Source organism: Papio anubis, chromosome 12 (genome assembly GCF_008728515.1).
Source record: "Papio anubis isolate 15944 chromosome 12, Panubis1.0, whole genome shotgun sequence".
Taxonomy (NCBI): domain Eukaryota; kingdom Metazoa; phylum Chordata; class Mammalia; order Primates; family Cercopithecidae; genus Papio; species Papio anubis.
Genome location: NC_044987.1, coordinates 63,200,566 through 63,226,613, shown reverse-complemented (window position 1 = coordinate 63,226,613; position 26,048 = coordinate 63,200,566). Strand labels below are relative to the sequence as shown.

The window sequence follows — 26,048 nt, the reverse complement described above, 5'->3', positions numbered from 1 at the left end:
CCAGTGGACCAAGCTGGAGGAGAAACTGCAGGACAAACTATTCTTTCTCTCAGCATCTTCAGGGACCACGGTCTTATTCACATGACTTTCTTCTCCCCTAGGAGCTCCTCTACTTCCAGTGACATCACTGTAAAGCTCTTAACTCTTTCACTGCATGGATGCTGGGAGCTCACCATGAAAAGCATGCTTGAGAGGCTCCATGAGTTTGGTGAGAGAGTGGTTTCAGAGGGAGAAGGTCAGGGCAGAGAGTGGAAATGTGACTAAAGACCTTCAGCAAGGCCCCAAAGTTTGTTCCCTACCATCCTCTTCAACCCTGACTTCCAGAAGGCACAGAAACACTTCAGGAGCTGAAATCCTACAGATTTTCTCAAGCATTCATGTACTCATTCTCCATCAATTCCACCAATATGGGTTAAGTGCTGACTATATTGACAGCACCATAGTAGAATGCTAAACAAAATCAAGTCCATTTAAAATGTGTTTCTATAATTTTGTCTATGGAACTATTGCTTTGATTCTATAATGCATAGAACATTTTCATTGATAGCCTCCTAAGCTTACCCCCTATTTATTTATTTTTATGTTTTCTTATATTTACCATACTCTTTTATTTAATTTCATAATATAGAACTTTTTCAAGGAAATAAGTGTTTTATGACCCACATAGCTCCTTTATTCTTTCCCATTTCAAGAAATCGTTCTTACTTTTTAAAATAAATTGTATTGTGTATGTCTAAGGTACACAACATAATGTTATGCAATAAGTATACATAGTAAAATGGTTACTAAAGTGAAACAAATTAACATATTTATTAGCTTACAAAGTTACTGAATTTTTGCTAGTTTTTGTGGCAAGAGTAGCTAAGATCTACTTGTTTAGCAGAAATCTCAAATACAGTACACTTTTATCACTACACAGGTCCATTAACATGCTGCATTTGTCTCCAGTATAGCACAATGCCACGTACATAGTACTCTATATATATTTCTTGAGATAAAATGGGTGACTAAATATTTCACACTGGTGACATGCCATAATATGTTTACATCCTTCCCTTATTGTTGAACGTTTATATAGCTTCCATTACTCTCTATTAAAAATATTCTGTCATGAATATACTTATATATGAAGTTTTGTAGGTGTTCTGGATTATTCTAATTAAATATTTGATATTCAAAAGAAGAAAATTGTTATGGCAAAATCTTCATTTTATGTTGTATAGGGTATTGTTGATGGAAATTTTTAATATTTTAATAATTATTTACAAATATTTTTTACAGAGAAGTCAAAATTTTTCAACTTGAAACCTACCTTGTGCCAGGCACATTGATATACAGGAGTGAAGACAGGTGCCATTGTGGAATTTACGGTACAGAGTGAAAAAATAAATAAATAAAAATGAAAAAGCAAAGCCCCCTCATTAAGTGTTTTCCTCCATTAGCATTTTGGTGCCATTTATTTAGAACCTGTGGGAGCCCTTAATATCTTAAACATTTACACCCATTTGGGGGGCATTTTTACTGCAAATGCCAAAACATTTTCCAGGCTTTGTTCTAAACTAATGCTCATTCACTGTCTTTTAGAAGCTACTACTCCTTTGAAACTCATGTTTCTTACCTTCTCCTACTCCTAATGTTGTATGTCTGTCTTCCAGATTCCCTCACAATAAATGTAGGCAAAATATAAATTATTACAGTACAGCTATTATGGAAAACAGTACAGAGGTTTCTGAAAAATTTAAAATAGAGCTACCATATGATCCAATAACCTCACCACTGGGTATATATTCAAAGGATAGAAAACTGATATTTCAAAAAGATATCTGTATGCCCATGTTTGTTGCAGCATTATTCATAGTAGCCAAGGTATCAAATCAACGTAGGTGACCATCAACATATGAAAGGCTAGTGAAAATGTGAGATATATACACAATGGAATACCATTTGGCCTTATAAAGGAAGGAAATCCTGTCATTGACAACAACATGGATGAACCCAGAGGCCATTATGTCAAGAGAAATAAGGCAGGCACCAAAAGCCAAATACAGCATGATCTTATTTACATACAGAATCTAAAAATGTTGAACTCATAAAAGCAAAGAGTGTAATGGTAGTCACAAGAGGCTGTGGGGTGGGAAAGACTGGAGAGATGTTGGTCAAAAGACACAAATTTTAGTTAGAAAGAATAAGTACAAGAGATCTAGTGTACACTATGGTGTACAATAATTAATTATGATATATTATATATTTGAAAAATGGGAATAGAGTAGATTTCAAGTGTTCTCGCCACAAAAAGGTTATGTAAGCTAATGCATATATTAATAGCTTAATTTAGCCATTCCACAATGTATATGTATATCAAAGCATCATATTGTATAAAACTACTTGTCAATTTTAAAAATTAATTAGAAAAAGTATCATCTTAAACTACCTAGTATAAGGACGGTTACAACATGCTCTATGAATGAGCTAAGATGTCAGATGATTCTTGAGATCTAAGTACACATTCACCAATCAGTCAAATAAGGAGGATATTCCCGGCAGAAAAATCAAGAATAAGGACTCAGAGGTAGAAGGGCATAGAATGACAAAAGCGGGGGTAAATAATGAATTATGTTCTGTATTTGAGGAATAGTTGTGAAAAACAAAATGGGAAATACTGTTGGAAAGGTCTCCTACAGCAAAATGCCTAACTGCCTCAGTTACTGCCCAAAGGTTAATTTTTTTTTTTTTTTTTTAGATGGAATGTTGCTCTGTTGCCCAGGCTGGAGTGCAATGGTGCAATCTCGGCTCACTGTAACCTCTGCTTCCCGGGTTCAAGTGATTCTCCTGCCTCAACCTCCCAAGTAGCTGGGATCACAGGTGCATGCCACCACGCCCAGCTAATTTTTGTATTTTTAGTAGAAAAGGGTTGCATCATATTAGTCAGGCTGGTCTCGAACTCCTGACTTCAGGTGATCTGCCCGCTCGGCCTCCCAAAGTGCTGGGATTACAGGTGTAAGCCACCGCGCCCGGCTGTAAATTCTTAAGAAAGGCTTTTCTGCAACTGAACAATGAGATAGGCCCCAAATAGTATCTCCTGGCATCATCCTACACCATTCAAGCATTCCAAAACTCACTCTACCAGATGTCTCTAGCTGGAGAATCTCCAGGCTTTATGGTACCTAAGCACCTTAAAATTTACATCCAGCAACTGATGTCACATAATTCTATCATTCATAGTATCAGTTTATTTATTCAATAATATTTTCAGTCAATACATATTTATTGTGTTCCTAGAGTATGCCAAGCAGAATTGAAGTCTACAATGCAAATAAGTAAACAAAGCAAAATCCTTGCCTTTATGGTTGTCAGCTGCTGTGCCTCAGTTGCCCTCAATGGCATCTCTCACCATATGGTCTCTTATTTATTTGTCTATCATAAGCTATTTACATGGCTGGTGGCCTCCAAGATGACAGAATGAAAGTTACAAGGCCTCTGAAAGTATATACTCCAGAATTCAAATGCATAACTTTGACCTTATTCTATTAGTCAAAGCAAGTCATAAGGCCATCCTAGATTCCAGGAGATGAGTAATAAACAGCATGTCATGATGGAGGAACGGTGCATGTGTTCAGAAGAGGGAGGAATTGTTAGTGGCCATTTTTGTGGATGCTCAACCACACTTCAGCCACACTATCAGACTGGCAAATATTCAAAAGCTTGATAACATACCCTACTGGCAAGGTCAGGAGGGAAAAGACATGCTCATGAATTGCTGGTGGTAATGAAAAACTGGCACAACTCTTATGGTGTTATATCGTTAATGCCTAACAAATCTACAAATGCATTTACCTTAGACCAAGTAGCCCTCTCCTAATAATTAAATATGAGATGCATCAGTAGAATTATCCAACTAAAGAAGTAGGAAAAAGAACAGAAAAATAAATGAATAGGCCACAGGTACTGGTGAAACAATGTCAAAATGTCTAAAAATAGTTTGCTTTGGGTCCCAAAGTGAAATGTGAGACAGAATGGGATAAAAAAAATTTAAGAAATAATTACTAAAATTTTCCAAGTTAGTTAAAACTCATATATTTACATATTCAAAAAGCTAAGCAAACATCAAGGAGGATAAAAACAAAGAAAGTTATGCCTTGGCACATCACAATCAAACTGAAAATTAAGAAAAAGTAAAAACAAAAAAAAATAAGCAGTCAAGACAAACAATGAAATACAAATGTGTCCAAAATAATCATGACTCACATGTTTTCTACTAACCATTAAGCATCATTATTCATGACTGTGAAAGTTAAAACTTAGAAAGCCAGGGAGATCAATATAACTTCAACATTATACTTTTCATGAAGAAAAATCATCAACACATATTAATCATCAGACTTCATATGCCTATTAAAAATTGGTTTAACATTTGTTTTAACAGGCTGTTGTAAGGCTAGATTAGGTGGGAAAGGATTTTGTATCAGAGCATCTTGAGAAAAGCAAAAGAGAAAAGGAGCAGGAGGAACGGAGGGAGGTGGGAAGTGGTTTTAGAGACTCAGCCTACTTGGGAAGAGGGCAAGGCTGGTGGAAATAGCTCTTTCCCTAGAGAGCGTGGCAGAAGTGCTTCCCTCAAGGTTTCTTCTGAAAGAAGATAAACAGCCCAACTCCTGGCCCCCAACAGGCTGAATTTTATCACAGATCTCGTTTCTGGTACTGAAGTCTCAGTCTGAGGTCAGTGAGTGAATTAGACATCTATGGATGGTGCTGGTTCCAGAAATAAGGTAAGAACCAGGCTGGTGTTATATCATACAGGACAGAGGTAAAAGGACTCTTAGAGACTGTTGAAATATGTGGTAAATATATATATACACCAGAGGCACAAGTCTCCGCTTATGGCAGAAGTGAAAGATGAGGATCTGAGAAGCGAGGGTGAGAGAACGTGGGCTAGATGGAATTTACTAAAGGGCAGAAAAAAGAAGCAATCCAGTAGTTAGCAGGCACCATGAGAAAACATAAAATATATTGATGTACGCTGCAAACAACTCGTGGCATAATATGAAAGAAGCCCTGCAAATGGCAGGGAACTGTAGTCACCTGCCCCAAGCCACATATTGGAAAGAGCTTTGTGGAGGCAGCCAGGGCATCCTAGCAGGTGTGAAAAATAACTAAGAGCCAATTATTCCCCCCAGAGAGAAAGAAGGGGATGCACCAAGAGTGTGAACTAGAATGGAAGAAAAAATATTACTGATCATAAGATATATCTTAGCCAACAACTAAATATTTTAAGATACTCCTTTATTTAATATCCTCAGAAACCCCATGAAGAGTGTATTTTATTATTTGTCTCCATTTCTTCATTCCATTGAAAATGGGATGCAATATGGCTCTCTTCTCAGAAGGCACTCTCTGAAGCCGTTCCACCTCCCTTGTTCTCCTCAGTACTCCTTATGCACACCAGTAAACCTATTTACTCACAAGCTCACCATTCTCTGAAACCATAAACCTATTTAGGACTCAGGCACATGGCATGATGCAGGAAAAAATAGTCAATGCTCAAATATGCCTGGTGAATGAATCCACTAATGAGTCAAGAAGAATATGCTAGGAAGTAAATGATGAAGTTACATGTTCATTTCTACCAACAGGAGAATTTCTCAAATATCAAGAACTGCAACCCCTCCTCATCCCCCAGAAATAACTCTTTACCTAATTTCAGTCACTTCTAAGCCTAGTTCCCTGGGGTGTGAGCACAAGGAGCGCCTCGTCTCAGATAAAGAGGTGCCTTGACCCTCTTCATAAGTGAGCAAACTGTGTGTGGTGAAGTCAGAGGTTTCAAATCTCATTTCTATCAATTGCTGCTTTGTGACAAGTAGCAAGTTATTCATATTGTCTAAGACTCACTTTCCTTAAGTGTGAAATAAGGATACTAGCCAGTTCTAAGAATGGATGTCTACTCCCTGCATTAAGAACGTACGAAGTGCACTGTGCATACTACAGCCCCTGGCATAAAGTGATGCTTAATAAACATTAGCTAAATTCTCCTGTGACTGTAATACAATAAGGTATTTTCCATTCCTGGAACAGCACTGGCCTTTTAGGCTTCAGTGTCTTCAATCAACCAATGTTCCAACAAACATCAACACGTCATCTGTCTAAACTAATGACTGCCCCTGTGTAAAGGATGGGGCCTAAGAGTGAAGTTGTGATCAAAGCCCTTCACATTCAGGAAAATCCTGCCTATACCATCACTTCCCTTGTTCTCCTCAGTACTCCTTATGCACCAGCCACCCTGGCCTGAAAATATTTCAGAAACATCCTGTGCATTGATCTGTACACTCACCTTTTCTTATGCTACTTCCTTTCTCTCTTCATTATTAACTTTATGATAAACTACTCAATTTTAAGTGTCACCTTATTCAGCTTTCCCACACAGAAATAATAATTTCCTCTGTATATTCATAATCCTCCATTCATAATTAAAGTGCATACAATAATGTCTCTTATTCTGATTACTTGGAGATATTGTCTGACTGTCATTCATTAGAGTATAGACCACCACCTTTCATATTTGCGTGTTTGTTACGGAGATTATGGAATATGCCAAAAGCTCCTGGTGACATTGCAAAGAATGTTGGAGATTTTATCTTCTTCTGCCTCTGTGAGTAGGAGGTGAGGTTCTGAAAGCTCCCAGCTATGCCTACTGCAAACCACAGTGGCACTAGCCACACAGTCTTTCACTTGCTGGGCATCCCCTGCCTAGAGGGCCAGCACATGTGGATTTCTAACCCATTCTTCATTTCTTATGTCACCGCCCTTCTTGGGAACAGCCTGCTCATCTTCACTATCCTCACAAAGCGCAGCCTCCATGAACCCATGTACCTCTTCCTCTGCATGCTGCCTGGAGCAGACATTGTCCTCTCCACGTGCACCATTCCTCAGGCCTTAGCTATCTTCTGGTTCCATGCTGGGGACATCTCCCTGGATCGTTGCATCACTCAGCTCTTCTTCATCCATTCCACCTTCATCTCTGAGTCAGGGATCTTGCTAGTGATGGCCTTTGACCACTACATTGCCATATGCTACCCACTGAGGTACACCACCATTCTTATAAATGCTCTGATTAAGAAAATTTGTATGACTGTCTCCCTGAGAAGTTACGGTACAATTTTCCCTATCATATTTCTTTTAAAAAGATTGACTTTCTGCCAGAATAATATTATTCCACACACCTTTTGTGAACACATTGGTCTAGCCAAATATGCATGTAATGACATTCGAATAAACATTTAGTATGAGTTTTCAATTCTAATGTCAACGGTGGTCTTAGATGTTGTACTAATTTCCTATATGCTGATTCTCCATGCTGTCTTCCACATGCCTTCTCCAGATGCTCGCCACAAAGCTCTCAATACATGTGGCTCCCATGTTTGCATCATCATCCTCTTTTATGGGTCTGGCATCTTCACAGTCCTTACCTAGAGGTTTGGACACCACATTCCATATTGTATCCACATCCCATTGGCTAATGTCTGCTTTCTGGTTCCACCTATGCTGAATCCCATTATTTATGGGATCAAAACCAAGCAAATCCAGGAACAGGTGGTTCATTTTTTGTTTATAAAACAGAAATAACTTTGGTTTAAGAACTGAGTTTTCAGAATCTCTAGCTATCTGGTAAGTGGGTATGGAAGTGGTAGATGGGAGAGGTCAGCTGACACAGTAGGAAATAACTCAGTGAGTACCATGTCTGGAGCAAGGTCAACTGGGAAGTTGCAGGGCTTACTCTTCTGTTTTTTAAGGAACCTAGGACAGCAATGCAATGTTTGACTGAACAAACTACCTCCTGCACAGAGCCTGGGAGAGAATAGATTGATTTTTCGGAAGTCATGTATCCTTAATAGGACAACACTATCATGATCTTTGGAAATAGATAAAGTGGGAACAGTGCTCTGGCATTGGAATTTGTTCAGCTGTCCTCTACTGAGTTTCTGAAGCTCTGAGACATGTTGTATTCCTGTAAAATCACGTACAAACCTCCATTCTTTTATGTCCTTCATTCCAGCTAAGTGACATTCTTAGAATCAGTGATTCCTAGGTTTTCCATTTATTTCTATTATGTTATAATTTATATCCTATGAACATGAATGTCTATAATAGAGGATTGCAAATAAATTGTGTGATTCATATTTTGCAGAACAACTCTTGAGGAACCTGAGTCTGATCATTTTTGTGTTGGGGAATGACCTGTGGTTTCTGAAGGTGTGGTGTGTGCTGGGGAAATGCTGAAGAAAGGGAACTCCTTCATTCTCAGTGTCAGGCTGTGTTCTTCAATGATCTCCTCCTCAGGAAGACATTCAAAATGTTTATTCACATGAATTCTGAGTGTTTTTACAACCACACTTCCCAATACCTTCTATGCAACCTGAACTTCAGATGCATCAGGCCATTAATTTGTCAGTTTTCTCAGGTTATACCATACTCTTCAGGTACTCTGCCTTCTCTTGAAATAACCTCCATCAACTTGTGGAAAACTCTTATTCCTCCTTTCATATCTAATTCTCATGTCATCTCCTCTGACATTTTCTCCAATCACAATTCCTTCTCAGTGTATTATAGTTGATAATTTTTTATGAGAAAAATAGCATATTGCTCATATTTTTAATACTTATTTTATTAAAAGTCTATGTTCCTTCTAGGAAGCATTAGAAATTGTGAAAAAACAAACTTGAAATGGAGCTCATAAAACTACAATCTTAGAGCTCTCAAGCAATTGTACTGTTAAAATTTGTTATATATAGCTATACATCTTTGTTTATAAATGTACATGTCTATACATCTGTATCTGTATCTGAATCTGTATTTGTATTTATTTTCATCTGTATCAATTCCTGTATCTATTTGCAAAATATTATAATATGATAAATATGTAAAATAGCGCCTATACTATAGTTGTAGTCTATAACCTAATTTTTCCCTTTTATAAATTTTTTTTAAATTTTTCTTTTTTGTTGAAAAACAAAATTATATTTATCGTGTACAACGCATTTTAAAATATGTATACATTGTGGAATGGGTAAATTGAGCTAATTAACATATACATTACCTCATTTGTTGTGGTAAGAAAATTTAAAACCTGCTATCTTAGCAATTTTCAAGAATGAAATACATCTCTTTTAACTATAGTCACCATGTTGTACAATAGATCTCTTGAACTTAGTTCTCTTATCTAACTGAACTTTTGTGTTCTGTGACCAACATCTCTCCATCCTCAACCCTTTACCCCACCCCAGGGTCCTAGCCACAATTCTATTCTACTTCTGTGTGTTCAACATGTGAGTGAGATAATGGGGTATTTGTCTTTCTGTGCCTGGCTTACTTCATTTAACATTATGTCCTCTAAATTCATCCCTGTTATTGTAAATGGCAGAATTTCTTTCTTTTATAAGGCTGAATAGTATTCCCTTATGTGTATATACTACATTTTCTGTATCCATTCATCCATCGATAGACACGTATTTTGAGTTCATATCTGGGATATTGTGGATAGTGCTGCAATGAACATGAGAATGAACATGTCTTCAACATACTGATTTCATATATTTGGGTATATACACAGTAGTGAGATAGATGGATCACAGATAGTTCTATTTTTAATTTTTTGATGAATGTCCATACTGTTTTCCATCATACTTATACTATCTAACATTCCCACCAACAATGTGCAAGGGTTCCCCTTCTCCCCATTCTCTCCAACACTTTTTATCTTTTGTCTTTTTGTTAATAGTCATTCTAATTTGTATGAGGTGATATCTCATTGTGGTTTAATTTGCATTTCCCTGATGATTAGTTTTGCTGACCTTTATTTTTTCTTCATTTACCTACTGGCCATTTGTATGTCTTCTTTGAAAATTGCCTATTTAGGTACTTTGCCCATTTTTTAAGAAGTTTATTTCTTATTATTGGGTTATTTGAATTATTTATATATTTTGGCTATTAACCCCTTATCAGATGAAGGTTTGCAAATATTTTCTCCCATTCAAAAGATTGTCTTTTTCCTCTGTTATTTCCTGCCTATGCGGAAGTTTTTTTAGTTTTAAATAATTCTGCCAATTTTCATTTTTGTTGCCTATGTCTTTGGATTCTTATTCAAAAAGTTATTGCCCAGACCAATGTCATGAAGCTTTTCCCCTGTATTTTCTATTAGTTGTTTTAGAGTTTCCAGTCTCACAGTTAAGCCTTTAATCCATTTTGACTTAATTTTTGTATGTAGAGTGAGATAAGGATCTAATTTTATTCTTTTGTTTGTGGATATTGAGTTATCCCAATACCATTTATTAAAGAGACTAATTTTCCCTCTTGTTTTTTCTTGCCACCTTTGGCAAAAGTCCATTTTACTAATGTGTGGAATTATACTTAGGCTCTTTAGTCTGCTTCATTGGTCTTTGTGTCCTTTTGTTAATGTTAGTGCCTTGCTCTTTTAATTACTATAGCTTTGTAATATATTTTGTAGTATATTGAAGTCAGGTATTATTATACCTCCAGTTTTGGTTTTTGGTTTTTATTTTTCATTTTTTTACTTGAGAATGCTTTGGCTATTCAAGGTCTTATGTGGTTCCATAATAATTTTAAGGTTGTGTTTTCTACTTCTGTGAAGAATGTCATTGGTATTTTGATAGGGACTACATTGAATCTGCAGATTGCTTTAGGTAGTGTGGATGTTTTAACAATGTTAGTTCTTCCAGTCCATGAACAGAGGATATCTTCCCATTTATTTGTGTCTTCTTCAATTTCCTTCATCAATGTTTTATAGTTTTCAGTGTACAGGATTTCACTTCCTTGGCTAAATATATTCCTAAGTAACTTATTCTTATTAATGCTATCATAAATGAAATTGTGTTCTTGATTTCTTTTTTAGGTAGTTCATTGTTAGTGTATAGAAAAGCTACTAATTTTATGTGTTAATTTTTATCTTGCTACTTTACTGAATTTTTATCAGTGCTAACAGTTTTTTGGTGGAGTCTATAAGGTTTTCTTTGCATACAATCATGTCATCTGCAAACCAGGGACAATTTAACTTCCTCCTTTTCCATCTAGAAATCTTTTGTTTCTTTCTCCTGCCAAATTGCTCTTGCTAGGACTTCCAGTACTATGCTAACTAGAAGTGGTCAGAGTGAGCATTTTTATTATGTTCCTGACCTTTGAGGAAAAGCTTTAAACTTTTCCTCACTGAGTATATGATGTTAGCTTATGTCATGTATGGCCTTTATTGTGTGGAGGTGCATTCCTTCTATACATAATTCGTTGAGAACATTTTTCATAAAAAAAAAATGTTGAATTTTGTTAAATGCTTTCTGCATCTATTGAGATGACCATATGATTTCTGTTCTTCATTCTGTTAATATGGTATATTGGCGGAGCAAGATGGCTGAATAGGAATTGCTCCAGTCTCCAACTCCCAGCACGGCGACACCAGAAGACAGGTGATATCTGCACATTTTCAACTGAGGTAACAGGTTCATCTCGTGGGAGTCGCGGGGACAATGCGGTGCTGGTCAGCTGCTGCAGCCCGACCAGCCAGAGCTGAAGCAGGGTGAGGCATTGCCTCACCGCAAGAGGCCCTGAAAGGGGGAAGGGAATCACAACCAGGGGAACTGAGACACACAACACCTTGAAATTAGGTAGCTCCACCCAATACTGCGCTTACCAAGGATCTTAGCAAGCGGGGCACATCAGGAGTATGTCACACCTGGCCTGGGGTCCCATGCCCCTGGGGCCTTCCTCATTGCTAGCACAGCAGTCTGCAATCTAGCAGGGAAGGCAGCTTAGCAGCAGGAGCTAGGGAGGAAAGCCCACGCCATTGCTGAGGCCGAGTAGGTAAACAAAGCCGCTGGGAAGCTGGAACTGGGTGGGAGCTCACAGCAGCTAAAAAAGGAGTCCTGCCTGTCTCTGCAGACTCCACTTCTGGGGATTGAGGGCACAGCTAAGCAACAACAACAACAAAAAAAGCAGCTGAAACCTCTGCAGACACCATGACTCTGTCTGACAGCTTTGAAGAGAGCAGTGGATCTCCCAACATGGAGTTGAGATCTGAGAATGGACAGACTGCCTGCTCAAGTGGGTCCCTGACCCCTGAGTAGCCTAACTGGGAGACATCCCCCACTAGGGCAGACCGACACCCACACCTCACCGCGGTGGAGTACACCCTGAGAGGAAGGCTCCCAAAGCAAGAATCGAACAAGGTACACTCTCTGTTCAGCAATATTCTATCTTCTGCAGCCTCTGCTGCTGATACCAGAGCAAACAGGTTGGAATGGACCTCCAAGCAATCTCAACAGACATACAGCTGAGGGTCACATTTGTTAGAAGGAAAACTAACAAACAGGAAGGACACCCACACCAAAACCCCATCAGTATGTCACCATGATCAAGACCAGAGAGCAGATAAAACCACAAAGATGGGGGAAAAAGCAGGGCAGAAAAGCTGGATATTCAAAAATAAAATTACATCTCCAGCTGCAAAGGGCACGCAGCTCATTGCCAGCAATGGATCAAGATAGACGGAGAATGACAGCGGATGAGAGAAAGCCAGTCATCAAACTTCTCAGAGCTAAGGAGAATTACATACCCAGCACAAAGAAACTAAAATCTTGATAAACGAGTGGAAAAATTGATGCGAGAATAATTATCTGAGAAGACATAAATGAACTGACAGAGATAATGTAGTGAGAGAAATACATGACAAGCAGCACAGAAGCTTCAGTAACGACTCGATCAACTGGAAAAGAAAGTATCAACAATTGAGGATCAAATGATTGAAATAAAGTGAAAAGAAATCTAAGAACAAAGAAAGAAAAAAATGAACAAAGCCTGCAAGTATGGGATTATGTAAAAACATAAATCTACGTCTGATTAGGTGCCTGAAAAGTGAGAAAATGGAACCAACGGAAACACTCTTCAGGATATCATCCGAGGAGAACTTCCCCAACCTAGTAGAGACGAGGCCAACATTCAAGTCAGGAAATACAGAGAGCGCCACAAAGATACTCCTCGAGAAGAGCAACTCCAAGACACATAATTGCCACATTCACAAAGAAGAAGTTAAAATGAAGGAAAAATCTTAGACAGCCAGAGAAAGGTCGGGTTACCCACAAAGGGAAACCCATCAGACTAGAGCAGATCTCTTGGCAGAAACTCTACAAGCCAGAAGAGTGGGGCCCATATTCCAGCATTCTTAAAGAAAATTTTAAACCCAGAATTTCATATCCAGCCAAACTAGAACATAAGTGAAGGGAGAAATAAAATCTTTACAGATAAGCAAATGCTTAGAATTTGTCACCACCAGGCCACCTGCCTTACAAGAGACCCTGAAAGGAGCACTAAACATGGAAAAGGAACAAGCCGAGTACCAGCCATTGCAAAAACATGCCAAAATGTAAGACCATCGAGGCTAGGAAGAAACTGCATCAACTAACGAGCAAAATAACCAGTTAATATCATAATGGCAGGATCAAAGTTCACACATAACAATATTAACCTTAAATGCAAAGGACCAAATGGTCAATTAAAAGACACAGACTGGCAATGGATAAGAGTCAAGACCATCCAGTCTCTGCTGTATTCAGGAGACCCATCTCACATGCAGAGACACACATAGGCTCAAAATAAAGGGATGGAGAAAAGATCTACCAAGCAAATGGAGAACAAAAAAGCAGAGTTGCAATACTAGTCTCTAATAAAACAGACTTTAAACCATCAAAGATCAAAAGAGATAAAGAGGCCATTACATAATGGTAAAGGGATCAATTCAACAGGAAAGAGCTAACTATCCTAAATATATATGCACCCAATACAGGAGCACCCAGATTCATAAAGCAAGTTCTTAGAGACTTACAAAGAGACTTGAACTCCCATACAATAATGGGAGACTTTAACACCCACTGTCAACATTAGACAGATCAACGAGACAGAAAGTTAACAAGGATATCCAGGAATTGAACTCATCTCTGCAGCAAGCAGACCTAATGAACATCTACAGAACTCTCACCCCAAATCAACAGAATATACACACATTCTTCTCTTTTTCCACATCACACTTATTCTAAAATTGACCCATAATTGGAAGTAAAAGCACTCCTCAGCAAATGTAAAGAAGAAATTATAACAAACTGTCTCTCCAGACCACAGTACAAACAAACTAGAACTCAGGACTAAGAAACTCAATCAAAACTGCTCGCTACATGGAAACTGAATAATCTGCCCTGAATGATATTGGGTACATAACGAAATGAAGGCAGAAATAAAAGATGTTCTTTGAAACCAATGAGAACAAAGACACAACATACAGAATCTCTGGGACACATTTAAAAGCAGTGTGCAGAAGGAAATTTATAGCACTAAATGCCCACAGGAGAAAGATGGAAAAGATCTAAAATTGACACTCTCTAGCACAATTAAAAGAACTAGAGAAACAAAAGAGCAAGAAACACATTCAAAAGCTAGCAGAGGCAAGAAATAACTAAGATCAGAGCAGAACTGAGAGGAGATAGAGACACAAAATCCTCCAAAAATCCAATGAATCCAGGAGTTGGTTTTGAAAAGATCAACAAAATTGATGATAGACTGCTATAAGACTAAATAAAGAAAGAGAAGAATCAAAATAGGCAATAAAAATGATAAAGGGATATCACTGACCCCACAGAAATACAAACTACCATCGAGAGAATACTATAAACACCTGCATGGAAATAAACTGGAAAACCTAGAAGAAATGGATAATTTCCTGGACATACACTCTTAAAGACTAAACCAGAAGAAGCTGAATCCCTGAATAGACCAATAGCAGGCTCTGAAATTAAGGCAATAATTAATAGCCTACCAACCAAAAAAAGTCAGGACCAGATGGATTCACAGCTGAATTCTACCAGAAGTACAAGGAGGAGCTGGTACCATTCAGCTTCTGAAACTATTTCCAATCAATAGAAAAAGAGGTAATCCTCCTAACTCATTTTTATAGAGGCCAACATCATCCCTGATACCAAAGCCTGGCAGAGACACAACAAAAAGAGAATTTTAGACCAATATCTCCTGATGAACATTGATGTAAAATCCTCAATAAAAATACTGGCAAACCAGATCAACAGCACATCAAAACTTTATCCACCATGATCAGTGGGCTTCATCCCCTGGGATGCAAGGCTGTTCAACACTCATAAATCAATACGCGTAATCCAGCATATAAAAAGAGAACCAAAGACAAAACCACATGATTATCTCAATAGATGCAGAAAAGGCCCGGCACGACAAAATTCAACAACCCTTCATGCTAAAACTCTCAATAAATTCAGTATTGATGGGCGGTATCTCAAAATAATAAGAGCTATTTATGACAAACCCACAGCCAATAGCATACTGAATGGGCAAAAACTGGAAAAATTCCTTTAAAACTGGCACAAGACAGGGATGCCCTCTCTCACCTCCTATTCAACCTAGTGTTGGAAGTTCTGGCTAGAGGCAATCAGTCAAGAAAAAATCAAGGGAGTATTCAGTTAGGAAAAGAAAGTCAAATTGTCCCTCTTTTTGAATGACATGATTGTATATTTGAAAACCCCATTGTCTCAGCCCAAAAATCTCCTATGTAAGCTGATAGCTTAACTCCTTAAAGTCTCAGGATACAAAATCAATGTGCAAAATCACAAGCATTCTTATACACCAGTAACAGACAAACAAGAGAGAGCCAAATCATGAATGAACTTCCATTCACATTGCTTCAAAGGAAGAATAAAAATAGGAATCAACTTACAAAGGGATGTGAAGGACCTCTTCAAGGAGAACTACAAGCCTGCTCAATGAAATAAAAGGCGACACAAACAAGTGGAAGAACATACCATGCTCATGGATAGGAAGAATCAATATCATGAAAATGGCCATACTGCCCAAAGGTTATTTATGGAACTCATTTATCCATGAAGCCTGTGAAAATTTGGGAAAAACTTACTTTAAAGGATTCATATGGAACCAAAACCCGCATTACCAAGACAATCCTAAGTAAAAGAACAAGGCTGGAGGCATCCACGCTACCACGAGCAAACACCTACAAAGGCTACAGTGACAAACAGCATGGTACTGGTACCAAAACAGAATATAGACCAATGGAACAGAACAGAGTCCTCAGAAATAATACCACACATCTACAACCATCGGTCTTTTGTAGGCAAACATGAGAAAAACAAGAAATGGGGAAGATTCCCTATTTAATAAATGGTGCTGGAAGATTGGCTAGCCATAGAGTAGAAAGCTGAAACTGGATAACTCCTTTACTCCTTATCACGAAAATTAATTCAAGATTGATTGGGAGCCAAATGGTGGGCCTAATAAAACCCTAGAAAAACCTAGGTAATACCACTCAGGACATAGGCATCGGCAAAGGACTTCATGTCTAAAACACCAAAAGCAACGGCAACAAAGCCAAAATTGACAAATGAATCTAATTAAACTAACGAGCTTCTGCGCAAAGAAACTACCATCAGAGTGAACAGGCAACCTACAGAATGGGAGAGAAAATTTTTGCAAAATGCTACTCATCTGACAAGGAGCTAATATCCAAAGACCCTGAGAACTCAAAGCAAATTTACAAAGAAAAAAACAAACAAACAACCCACATCAAAAAGTGGGCAAAAGGATATGAACAGACAGTTCTCAAAAGAAGACATGCATACAGCCAACAGACACATGAAAAAATGCTCATCATCACTGGCCATCAGAGAAATGCAAATCAAAACCACAATGAGATACCATCTGCACCAGTTAGAATGGCAATCGACAAGAATCAGGAAACAACAGGTGCTGGAGAGGATGTGGAGAAATAGGAACACTTCGCACTGTTGGTGGGATTGTAGAATGGTTCAACCATTATGGAAAACAGTATGGCGATTCCTCAAGGATCTAGAACTAGAAGTACCATATGACCAGCCATCCCATTACTGGGTATATACCCAAAGGATTATAAATCATGCACTATAAAGACACATGCACCATTATGTTTATTGTGGCACTATTCACAATAGCAAAGACTTGGAATCAACCCAAATGTCCATCGGTGACAGACTGGATTAAAAATGTGCTTTATATACTGCCATGGAATACTATGCAGCCATAAAAAGGATGAGTTTGTGTGTCCTTTGTAGGGACATGGATGCAGCTGAAACCATCATTCTTAGCAAACGCTATCACAAAAGACAGAAAACCAAACACCGCATGTTCTCACTCATAGGTGGGAACTAGTTTCAATATGAATCACTTGGACTCAAGGGAAGAGAACATCACACACCAGGGCCTATCATGGGGGAGGGAGGGAGGGAGGATTGCACTGGGAGTTATACCTGATGTAAATGACAGCGAGTTGATGGGTGCAACACACCAACAGGCACAGAGTATGCATATGTAACAAACCTGCACGTTATGCACATGTACCCTAGAACTTAAAAATTATAATAATAATAATAAATAGAAAAATAAAAAAAATACGGTATATCACATGTGTATGTGGAAACATCTTTACCCCATGGATCAATCTCACCTGATCTTGATGAATGATAATTTTTATATGCTGTTGAATTCAGTTTACTAGTATTTGTTGAGGATTTTTGCATCTATGTTTATATTTGTTGAGGATATTCGCATGTAATTTTTTTTTGAGACAATATCTCGCTCTGTTGCCCAGGCTGGAATGCAGTGGTGTGATCATGGCACACTTTAGCCTCAACTCCTGGGCTCAAGCAACCCTCCTACCTCAGCCTCCCAAGTAGCTGGGATTACAGGCATACACCACCCTGTCTGGCTACTTTTTTCTGTTTTTTGTAGAAACACAGTCTCACTATGTTGCCTAGGTTGGTCTCAAACTTCGGGGCTCAAGTGGTCCTCCTGCCTCAACCTCTCAATGTATTGGGATTACAGGTGTGAGCCACTGCTCTCAGAGTAATTTTCTTTTATTGTATGATCCTTGTCTGTCTTTCGTATCAGAGTAGTCCTAGTCTCATAAAATTAGTTTGGAATTTTGCCCTCTTCTTCAGTTTTTTGAAAGTTTGAGAAGGATTGGTTTTCTTTCTTCTTTAAATGTTTTGTAGAATTCATGAGTGAAACCATCAAGTCCTGGGCTTTTCTTTTCTTTTAAACAGTTTTATCGAGATATAATTTACATATTATACAATTCATACATTTAAAGTGTATAATCCAGCCTAAATGCCCATCAACCAACAAGTGGATAAAGAAAATGTAGTATATATACCATGAAATACTACTCAGCCATAAAAAGAAATGAAATAATGGCGTTTGCAGCAACCCGGATGGAGTTGGAGATCATTAGTCTAAGTGAAGTAACTCAAGAGTGGAAAATCACATATTGTATGTTCTCACTTACATGTGGGAGCTAAGTTAAGAGGATGCAAAGGTATAAGAGTTACATAATGGACTTTAGGGATGTGGGAGGAAGAGTGGGAAGAGGTGAGGGATAAAAGACTACACATTGGGTATAGTATATGCAACTCTGGTGACCAGTGCACCAAAATCTCAGAAATCACCACTAGAGAACTTATCTGTGTAACCAAAAACCACCTGTTCCCCAAAAACTATTGAAATGTAATAAAAAAATAGAAATAACAGAAATAAATAAAGTCTATAATCCAATGGTCTTAGTATGTTCACAGAGTTATGCAACCATCATCACAATCAATTCTAGAACATTTTCATCACATAAAAAAACTTCATAACCATTAGTAGTCATTCTTCCTTTTCCTGCCCACTCCCACCTATTCTCTTCCTCTCTTTCCCTAGCCCCCGGTAATTACTTATCTACTTTCTAACTCTACATAATTGCCTATTCTGGACACATGTTTAATATATTATATACTTTTCTCTTATCTAACTGTAATTACATATCCTTTGACCACCATCTCCCTATCCCTGCCTCTCCCTTAACCATCCACACCTCTGGTAACCAACATTCTACTCTCTACTTCTATGAGATCAACTTCTTTCTCACTCACATATGAGTGAGATCATCCAACATTTGTCATTTTGTGCCTCTATTTAACTTAATGCTCTCCAGGTTCAAACATGTTGCAACTCACAGGATTGTGTTCTTTTTGATGGCTGAATAGTATTCCATTGTGTATATATACTACATTTTCTTTATCCATTTTTATCTGTAGATGGACACTTAGGGTGATTCCATATCTTGGCCTTTGTGAATAATGCTGCAGTAAACATGGAAGCACAAATATCTCTTTGATACGCTGATTTTATTTCCTTTGGATATATACTCAATAGTGGTGTTACTAAATCATATGATAGTTCTATTTTTAATATTTTAATGACCTTAAAGGGTGTTTTCCATAATGTCTGTACTAATTAACATTCCCACCAACAGTGTGTAAGAGTTCATTTTTCTTCACTTCCTTACTATTTGTTATTTTGTCTTTTTGATAGTAGCCATTAAGACAGGTGCAAAGTGATATCTCATTGTGGATTTGGTTTATATTTCCCTGATCATCAGTGATGTTTAACATTTGTTCATACACCTATTGACCTATTGGCCATTTGCATGTCTTCTTTTGATAAATGTTTACTCAAGTGTTTCACCCTTTTTAAATACGGTTGTTTGTTTTCTTGCCATTAAGTTATTTGAGTTCCTTATAAATTTTAGATATTAATGCCATATAAGGTATATAGACTGCACAGATTTTCTCCCACTTTATAGGTTGTCTTTGCACTTTGTTGATTGTTTTCTCTGCTGTGCAGAATCTTTTTCTTTGAATGTAATCTCATTTGTCTATTTTGCTTTTTGTTATCTTTGATTTTGAGGTCATATCCAGAAGAAATCCTTACCCACACCAATCTCTGAAGCCTTTCCCCTGTATTTTCTTCTAGTAGTTTCATGGTTTCTGGCCTTATGTTTAGGGCTTTAATCTTCTTTGACTTTTTTTTATATATAAGGTGAGATAAGGGTCTAATTTCATTCTGCATGTGAATATCCACTTCTTCGTATCCTACTTACTGAAGAGACTATCCTTTTCCCAATATGTGTTCTTGGTAACTTACTTGGCCGAAAATGTATTGTCTCTGAGTGCATAGAAATACTTCTAGGCTCCCTATTTCTGTTCCATTGGTCAATGTATCTGTTTTTGTGCTAGTGCCATGATGTTTTGGTTACTATAGTTTTATTGCATATTTTGCAGCCAGTTAATGTGATGCCTTCAACTTTGTTCTTTTTGGTGAAAATTACTTTGGTTACTTGGGGGTTTGTGTGGTTTTATAAGTCTTTTAGGATTGTTTTGTCTATTTCTGTAAAAAAGTGTCATTGGTATTTTGATAGGGATTGCATTGAATCTGTATATAGTTTTGAGTAGTATAAATGTTTTAAAGATATTATTTTTCTAATTTATGAATATATAATATTCATTTATTTGTGTCTTCTTCAATTGCTTTAATCAGTGTTTTGTTTTGTTTTGTTTTGTTTTTTCATTGTAGAGATATTTCACCTTCTTGGTTAAATTTATGTCTAGGTATTTTATTTTATTTTTGCAGCTATTGTAAATGGGATAGTTTTCTGGATTTCTTTTTCAGATAGTTTGCTATTAACATGTGAAAAGACTACTAATATTTTTGTTGATTTTTTATCCTTCAACTTTACTGAATTTGCATATTAGTTCTAATAGTTTTTGTGGAGTCTTTATATGAATAACACTTCATATAAGATAGTGTTATTCGCAAACAGGGAAAAATTAACTTCTTCCTTTCCAATGAAAGGGTCTTCTACTTCTTTCTCTTGCCTAATTGCTCTGGCTAGGACTTCCAGTACTATGTTGAATACACATACTGACAGTAGGCATCCTTGTCTTGTTCCCGATTTCAGTGAAAAAGCTTTCAACTTTTCCCCACTGGGTATAATGTTAGCTGAGGGTTTGTCATATATGACCTTTATTGTGCTGAGGTGCATTCCTCCTACACCTAATTTGTTCAGAGTTTTTATCATGAAGAGTGTTGAATTTTGTGAAACACTTTTTCAGTATCTATTAAAATGATTATATTTGTCCTTCATTCTGTTAATTTAATGTATCACATTTATTGATTTTCATATTTTGAACCATTCTTGCATCCCTAGGATGTTTCTCCCTTGATCATGGTGAACAATCTTTTCCATATACTGTTGAAATCAGTTTGATAGCATTTTATTGAGGATCACTGTATCTATATTCCTCAGGGATATTGGTCTGCAGTTTTTCTTCTTTTGTTTTTGGAACCTTGGCTGGTTTTGGTGTCTGAGTATAGCTGACTTTGTAGAATTAGTTAGGAATAATTTCCTCCTCTTTAGTTTTTTAGAATATTTTGTGAAGAATTGGTAGTAAATCTGTAAATATTTGACAAAATTGTACTGTGCCATACTGAGGTTTTATGATGGCATACTTTTTATTACTGATTCAATCTCCTTGCACATTATTGGTCTGTTCAGGTTTCCATTTATTCATAATGCAATTTTGGTAGGTACTATGTTTCCAGGAATTTATCTATTTCTTCTCTATTTCCCAATTATTTGGTGTATAATTGTTCACAATAGTCTTATGATCCTCTATGACTTCTGCGATGTCAGTTGTAATGTCTCCTTTTTAATCCCTCATTTTATTTATTTGAGTTTTCTCTTTTTTTCTTAGTTACCGGTTTGTCAATTTTTTCTTAATTACCAGTTTGTCAATTTTGTTTATCTTTTCAACAAATCAACTCTTCTTTTTGTGTATCTCTTCCATTGTTTATCTTTAAACAATATAAAGTAGTCTAGTTTGTAGTTTAAAAAAAAGCAGCACTAATTTTTCATTTGCTCTTGTTTTTCTATTTTCTTGAGGTACAATGGTAGGTTGTATATTGGTGCTGTTTCTTCTTTTATTTGTCTTTATTTTTAATTTTTGTGGATAAATAATAGGTGTATATATTTATAGGGTGCATTATATGTTTTGATACAGGCATGCAATGCATAGTAATCACATCATGGAGAATGAAGTATACGTCTCAAGCATTTATCTTTTGTGTTACAAACAATTCACTTTTACTCTTTTAGTTGTTTCAAATGTACAATCAAATTATTATCAACTATAATCGCCCTTTTGTGCTATCAAACAGTAGGTCTTATTCTTTCTATTTTTTGTACCCATTAACCATTCCCACCTCCTCCCCAACCCCCACTACACTTCCCAGCCTCTGGTAACCATCCTTCTACTCTCTATGTCCATGAACTCAATTGTTTTGATTTTTAGATCCAGCATAAATGAGAATATGCAACGTTTGTCTTTCTTCACAAGCTTTATTTCAGTTAACGTAGTGATCTCCAGTTATATTCATGTTGTCACAAATGACAGGATCTCATTCTTTTTATGGCTGAATATTAGTACTGAATATTAGAATAATAGTACTCCATTGTGTACATGTACCAGATTTTCTTTATCCGTTCATCTGTTGATGGACACTTAGGTTGCTTCCAAATCTTGGCTATTGTGAATAGTGCTGCAATAAACATGGGAGTGCAGATATCTCTTCCATATGCTGGTTTCCTTTCTTTTGGGTGTATACCCAGCAGTGAGATTGCTGGCTCCCATGCTAGCTCTATTTTTAGTATTTTGAGGAACCTCCAAACTGTTTTCCATAGTAGTTATACTAGTTTACATTCCCACCAACAGTGTACAAGAGATTGCTTCTCTTTACATCCTCACCAGCATTTGTTATTGCCTATCTCTTGGATAAAAACCATTTTAACTGGGGTGAGGTGGTATCTCATTGTAGTTTTAATTTGTGTTTCTCTGATAAGCAATGCTATTGCTTTCACAGGAGGCACCTTTTCATAAACCCGTTTGCCATTTGTATGTCTTCTTTTGAGAAATGTCTATTCAATTTTTTGCCTATTTTTTAATCAGATTTTTAGACTTTTTTCCTATAGTGTTGTCTGAGCTCCTTGTATACTCTGGCTATGAACCCCTTTTTATATAGGTAGTTTGTAAATATTTTCTACCATTCTGTGGGTTGTCTCTTCACTTAGTTGAATGTTTCTTTTGCTGTGCAGAAGTTTTTAACTTGATGTGATCGTATTTGTCCATTTTGGTTGTGGCTGCCTGTGCTTGTGGGGTATTGCTCAATAAATTTTTGCCCAGAACAATTAGCCGGGCGTGGTGACGGGCGCCTGTATTCCCAGCTACTTGGGAGGCTGAGGCAGGAGAATGGCATGAACCCAGGAGGTGGAGCTTGCAGTGAGCAGAAATCGCCCCACTGCACTCTAGCCTGGGCGACAGAGCGAGACTCTGTCTCAAAAAAAAAAACAAAAAAGAAAGAAAGAAATTTTTGCCCAGACCATTGCCTGGGAGAGTTTCTCCAATGTTTTCTTGTAGCACTTTCTTAGCTTGAAGTATTAAATTTAAGTCCTCATTCCATTTTGATTTGATTTTTGTGTATGGTGAAAGATGCAGTGGTACAGTCTAGTGTCTTTTTTTTTTTTTTTTTTGCATGTGGATATCTAGTTTCCCTAGCACCATTTGTTAAAGAAACTGTCTTTTCCCCGGTGTATGTTCCTGGCACCTTTGTCAAAAATGAGTTTACTGTAGGTGTGTGGATTTGTTTCTGTGGTCTTCATTCTGTTCCATTGGTCTATGTGTCTGTTTTCATGCCAGTACCATGCTGTTTGGGTTATTATAGCTCTGTAGTATAATTTGAAGTCAGGTAATGTGACTCTGCCAGTTTCGTTCATTTTGTTTATGATAGCTTTGGCTATTCTGGCTCTTTTGTGGTTCTGTATACATTGTAGGATTTTTTTTTTTTATTTGTGTGAAGAATGTCATTGATAATTTTGACAGTGATTGCATTGAATCTGTAGGTTGCTTTGGGTAGTATGGACATTTTAACAATATTGGCTCTTCCAATCCATGAACATGGAATATCTTGTCATTTCCTTTCGGTGTCCTCTTCAATGTCTTTCATCAGTTATTTGTTTCTTTCCCCTGCCACTTTCAGAATCTTTATTTTTGAACTTTCACAATGTGATTATAATTCATATTGGGGTAGTCTTACTTGGATTTAATATGACTTATAGATTATGTACATTAAATACATTTTTACTTTAAATATCTTCAACTTATGATTACTTTATTGGGACATAACCTCATCATACATCAAGGAACATCCATATGCTAAAGCAAGTAGAGGTAAAATTTAATGGAAGAATCTTGGTGGTTGACATAAAATTGGTCATCATAAATTTTTTTAAAATTTCTGTATATTTGAACCTTTTCATAATAAAATAATATAAAATTTATTTATTTACTTGAATAAATCATCATCACTCTTTAAGAATAGCCAATACAGAATAATGGAAATAAAATGATTATACAGGTTACCAGTTATTGATGTTCTTAGATATCCATTGTTAATAAATTTTAATGTATATTGTTATATGTTTTTCATGTGTATGAGCATTTGTATGTGTGAATGTTTGTTGTTTCCCTAGTATCTATTGCATCTACTGTCATTACTAACATAATAGTTACTAAATCAAGAAAATAATTTTTCATTTTAAAAAGTGAAAGTATGAAGTTCTCATTGTAGACTATTTGGAAAATATTTAAATACACAAAGAATTTCCTCTTTGACTCTTGCGTTTATGGTACAATTCTGTTTATCTCTTACTTGAACTTTTAAATGTATTTGGAAATCAAACTTATTTTTATTTCAATAATTTATACCCTATTATTTTTACACATATTTCTAACAAGTATTTATCATACTTGAAACATATTTTAATTTAACTGCAAATTATAAAAATTTAAGAGTTTATAGTAATTAGTTACCAGTGTAACTGTTTCATATTTAACATCTACTATATTTCACATTTTACGGTTTTCCCAAAAAGTAATCTTTTTACACAAGGATTTCCTTATTGTATCTGTTCTTTAAGTCTAGTTATAGAGGAGGACCTACATTTTATGTAGTCAAATCACATCTCTGAATGTTTCCCTTCTCTTTAGAACTTCAGGAATTGTTCTGATTCTAATATAAGTCCATTACTTACTCTTTCTCTATTCCATTTATTTTAGATTTTAAATTGATATGTGTAATATTTCAACAGTATATGAATATTATAATTACCAACAATTACACTTATAAAAATGATTATTAATATTAGAAAACATTTTGTTATTTAATCATATTTTCTTGTATTTCTATGTTGTATAATGATTAGTATATTTTTACTTAATGTTACATGACAAGAATTTCCTTTGGTACAAAATGAACTTCACGTATTTATTTAACTTTATTTAATACTGCCTAACAGATTTTCACATAAACAATACATTACAAAATATATCATTTTAGCCAACCTATAGATTCTTATTGAATATTTATTTCAGATGATTTGCCAGTTCAATAAATTTGTCATAAACATGATTATTCATAAATTTTTGTATGTGCTCTGTGTTACTTTTTTATATGGGATAGATTCTTGAAGTTTTCTTATTTACATTTGACATACTCTTGGCCAGGTAGAATACATACAAATTGTTAATATATGTTATGAAAACTAGGATCATCTGTGCTTGTCAACTATACTAAAAATAATTAAATAAAAAATTTTTCAAATTAAGATGCCAGTGTAAGTTATATTATAATTTAAATCATAAATTTTTATATAATGAAAATTATCATTTCTTAATGGAGAAATTTCTTAATGAAGTTTTATTTCTGCAGAAATGATGGCCTTCTTCCAAGAGCTAGAAGTACACAATCAAAGTACCCATGGCAATGTTTAGCTATCAAAACAAAATTCAGCATGGGTAGAATATTGAATGGAGTAGAAGGTTAGATATCAATGACACTATCCCAGCCCAATCAATCTATGACTTTAGAGAGAAGCTTGTCATCCAACAAATTCAGGGTTGTTTTTGTTTTTGTTTTTATCTAATTGCAAAGAGGGAGACCAGAGGAGCAATGGGGTGTCTCACCAAACAAATGAAAAGATTTAATTATTATAGGATTTAGGG

The 26,048-nt window shown here is 36.3% G+C and overlaps 1 protein-coding gene across 1 annotated transcript; it reads left to right on the top strand.

Moving 5' to 3' along the window:
* Positions 1-4,102: 4,102 nt before the first annotated feature.
* On the top strand, positions 4,103-8,632 carry LOC110741239 (olfactory receptor 52B4-like). The gene is given in 1 exon segment (XM_021926208.2): positions 4,103-8,632. A coding segment is annotated over 1 exon segment (939 nt). The 5' UTR covers positions 4,103-6,675; the 3' UTR covers positions 7,615-8,632.
* The last annotated feature ends 17,416 nt before the right edge of the window (positions 8,633-26,048 follow it).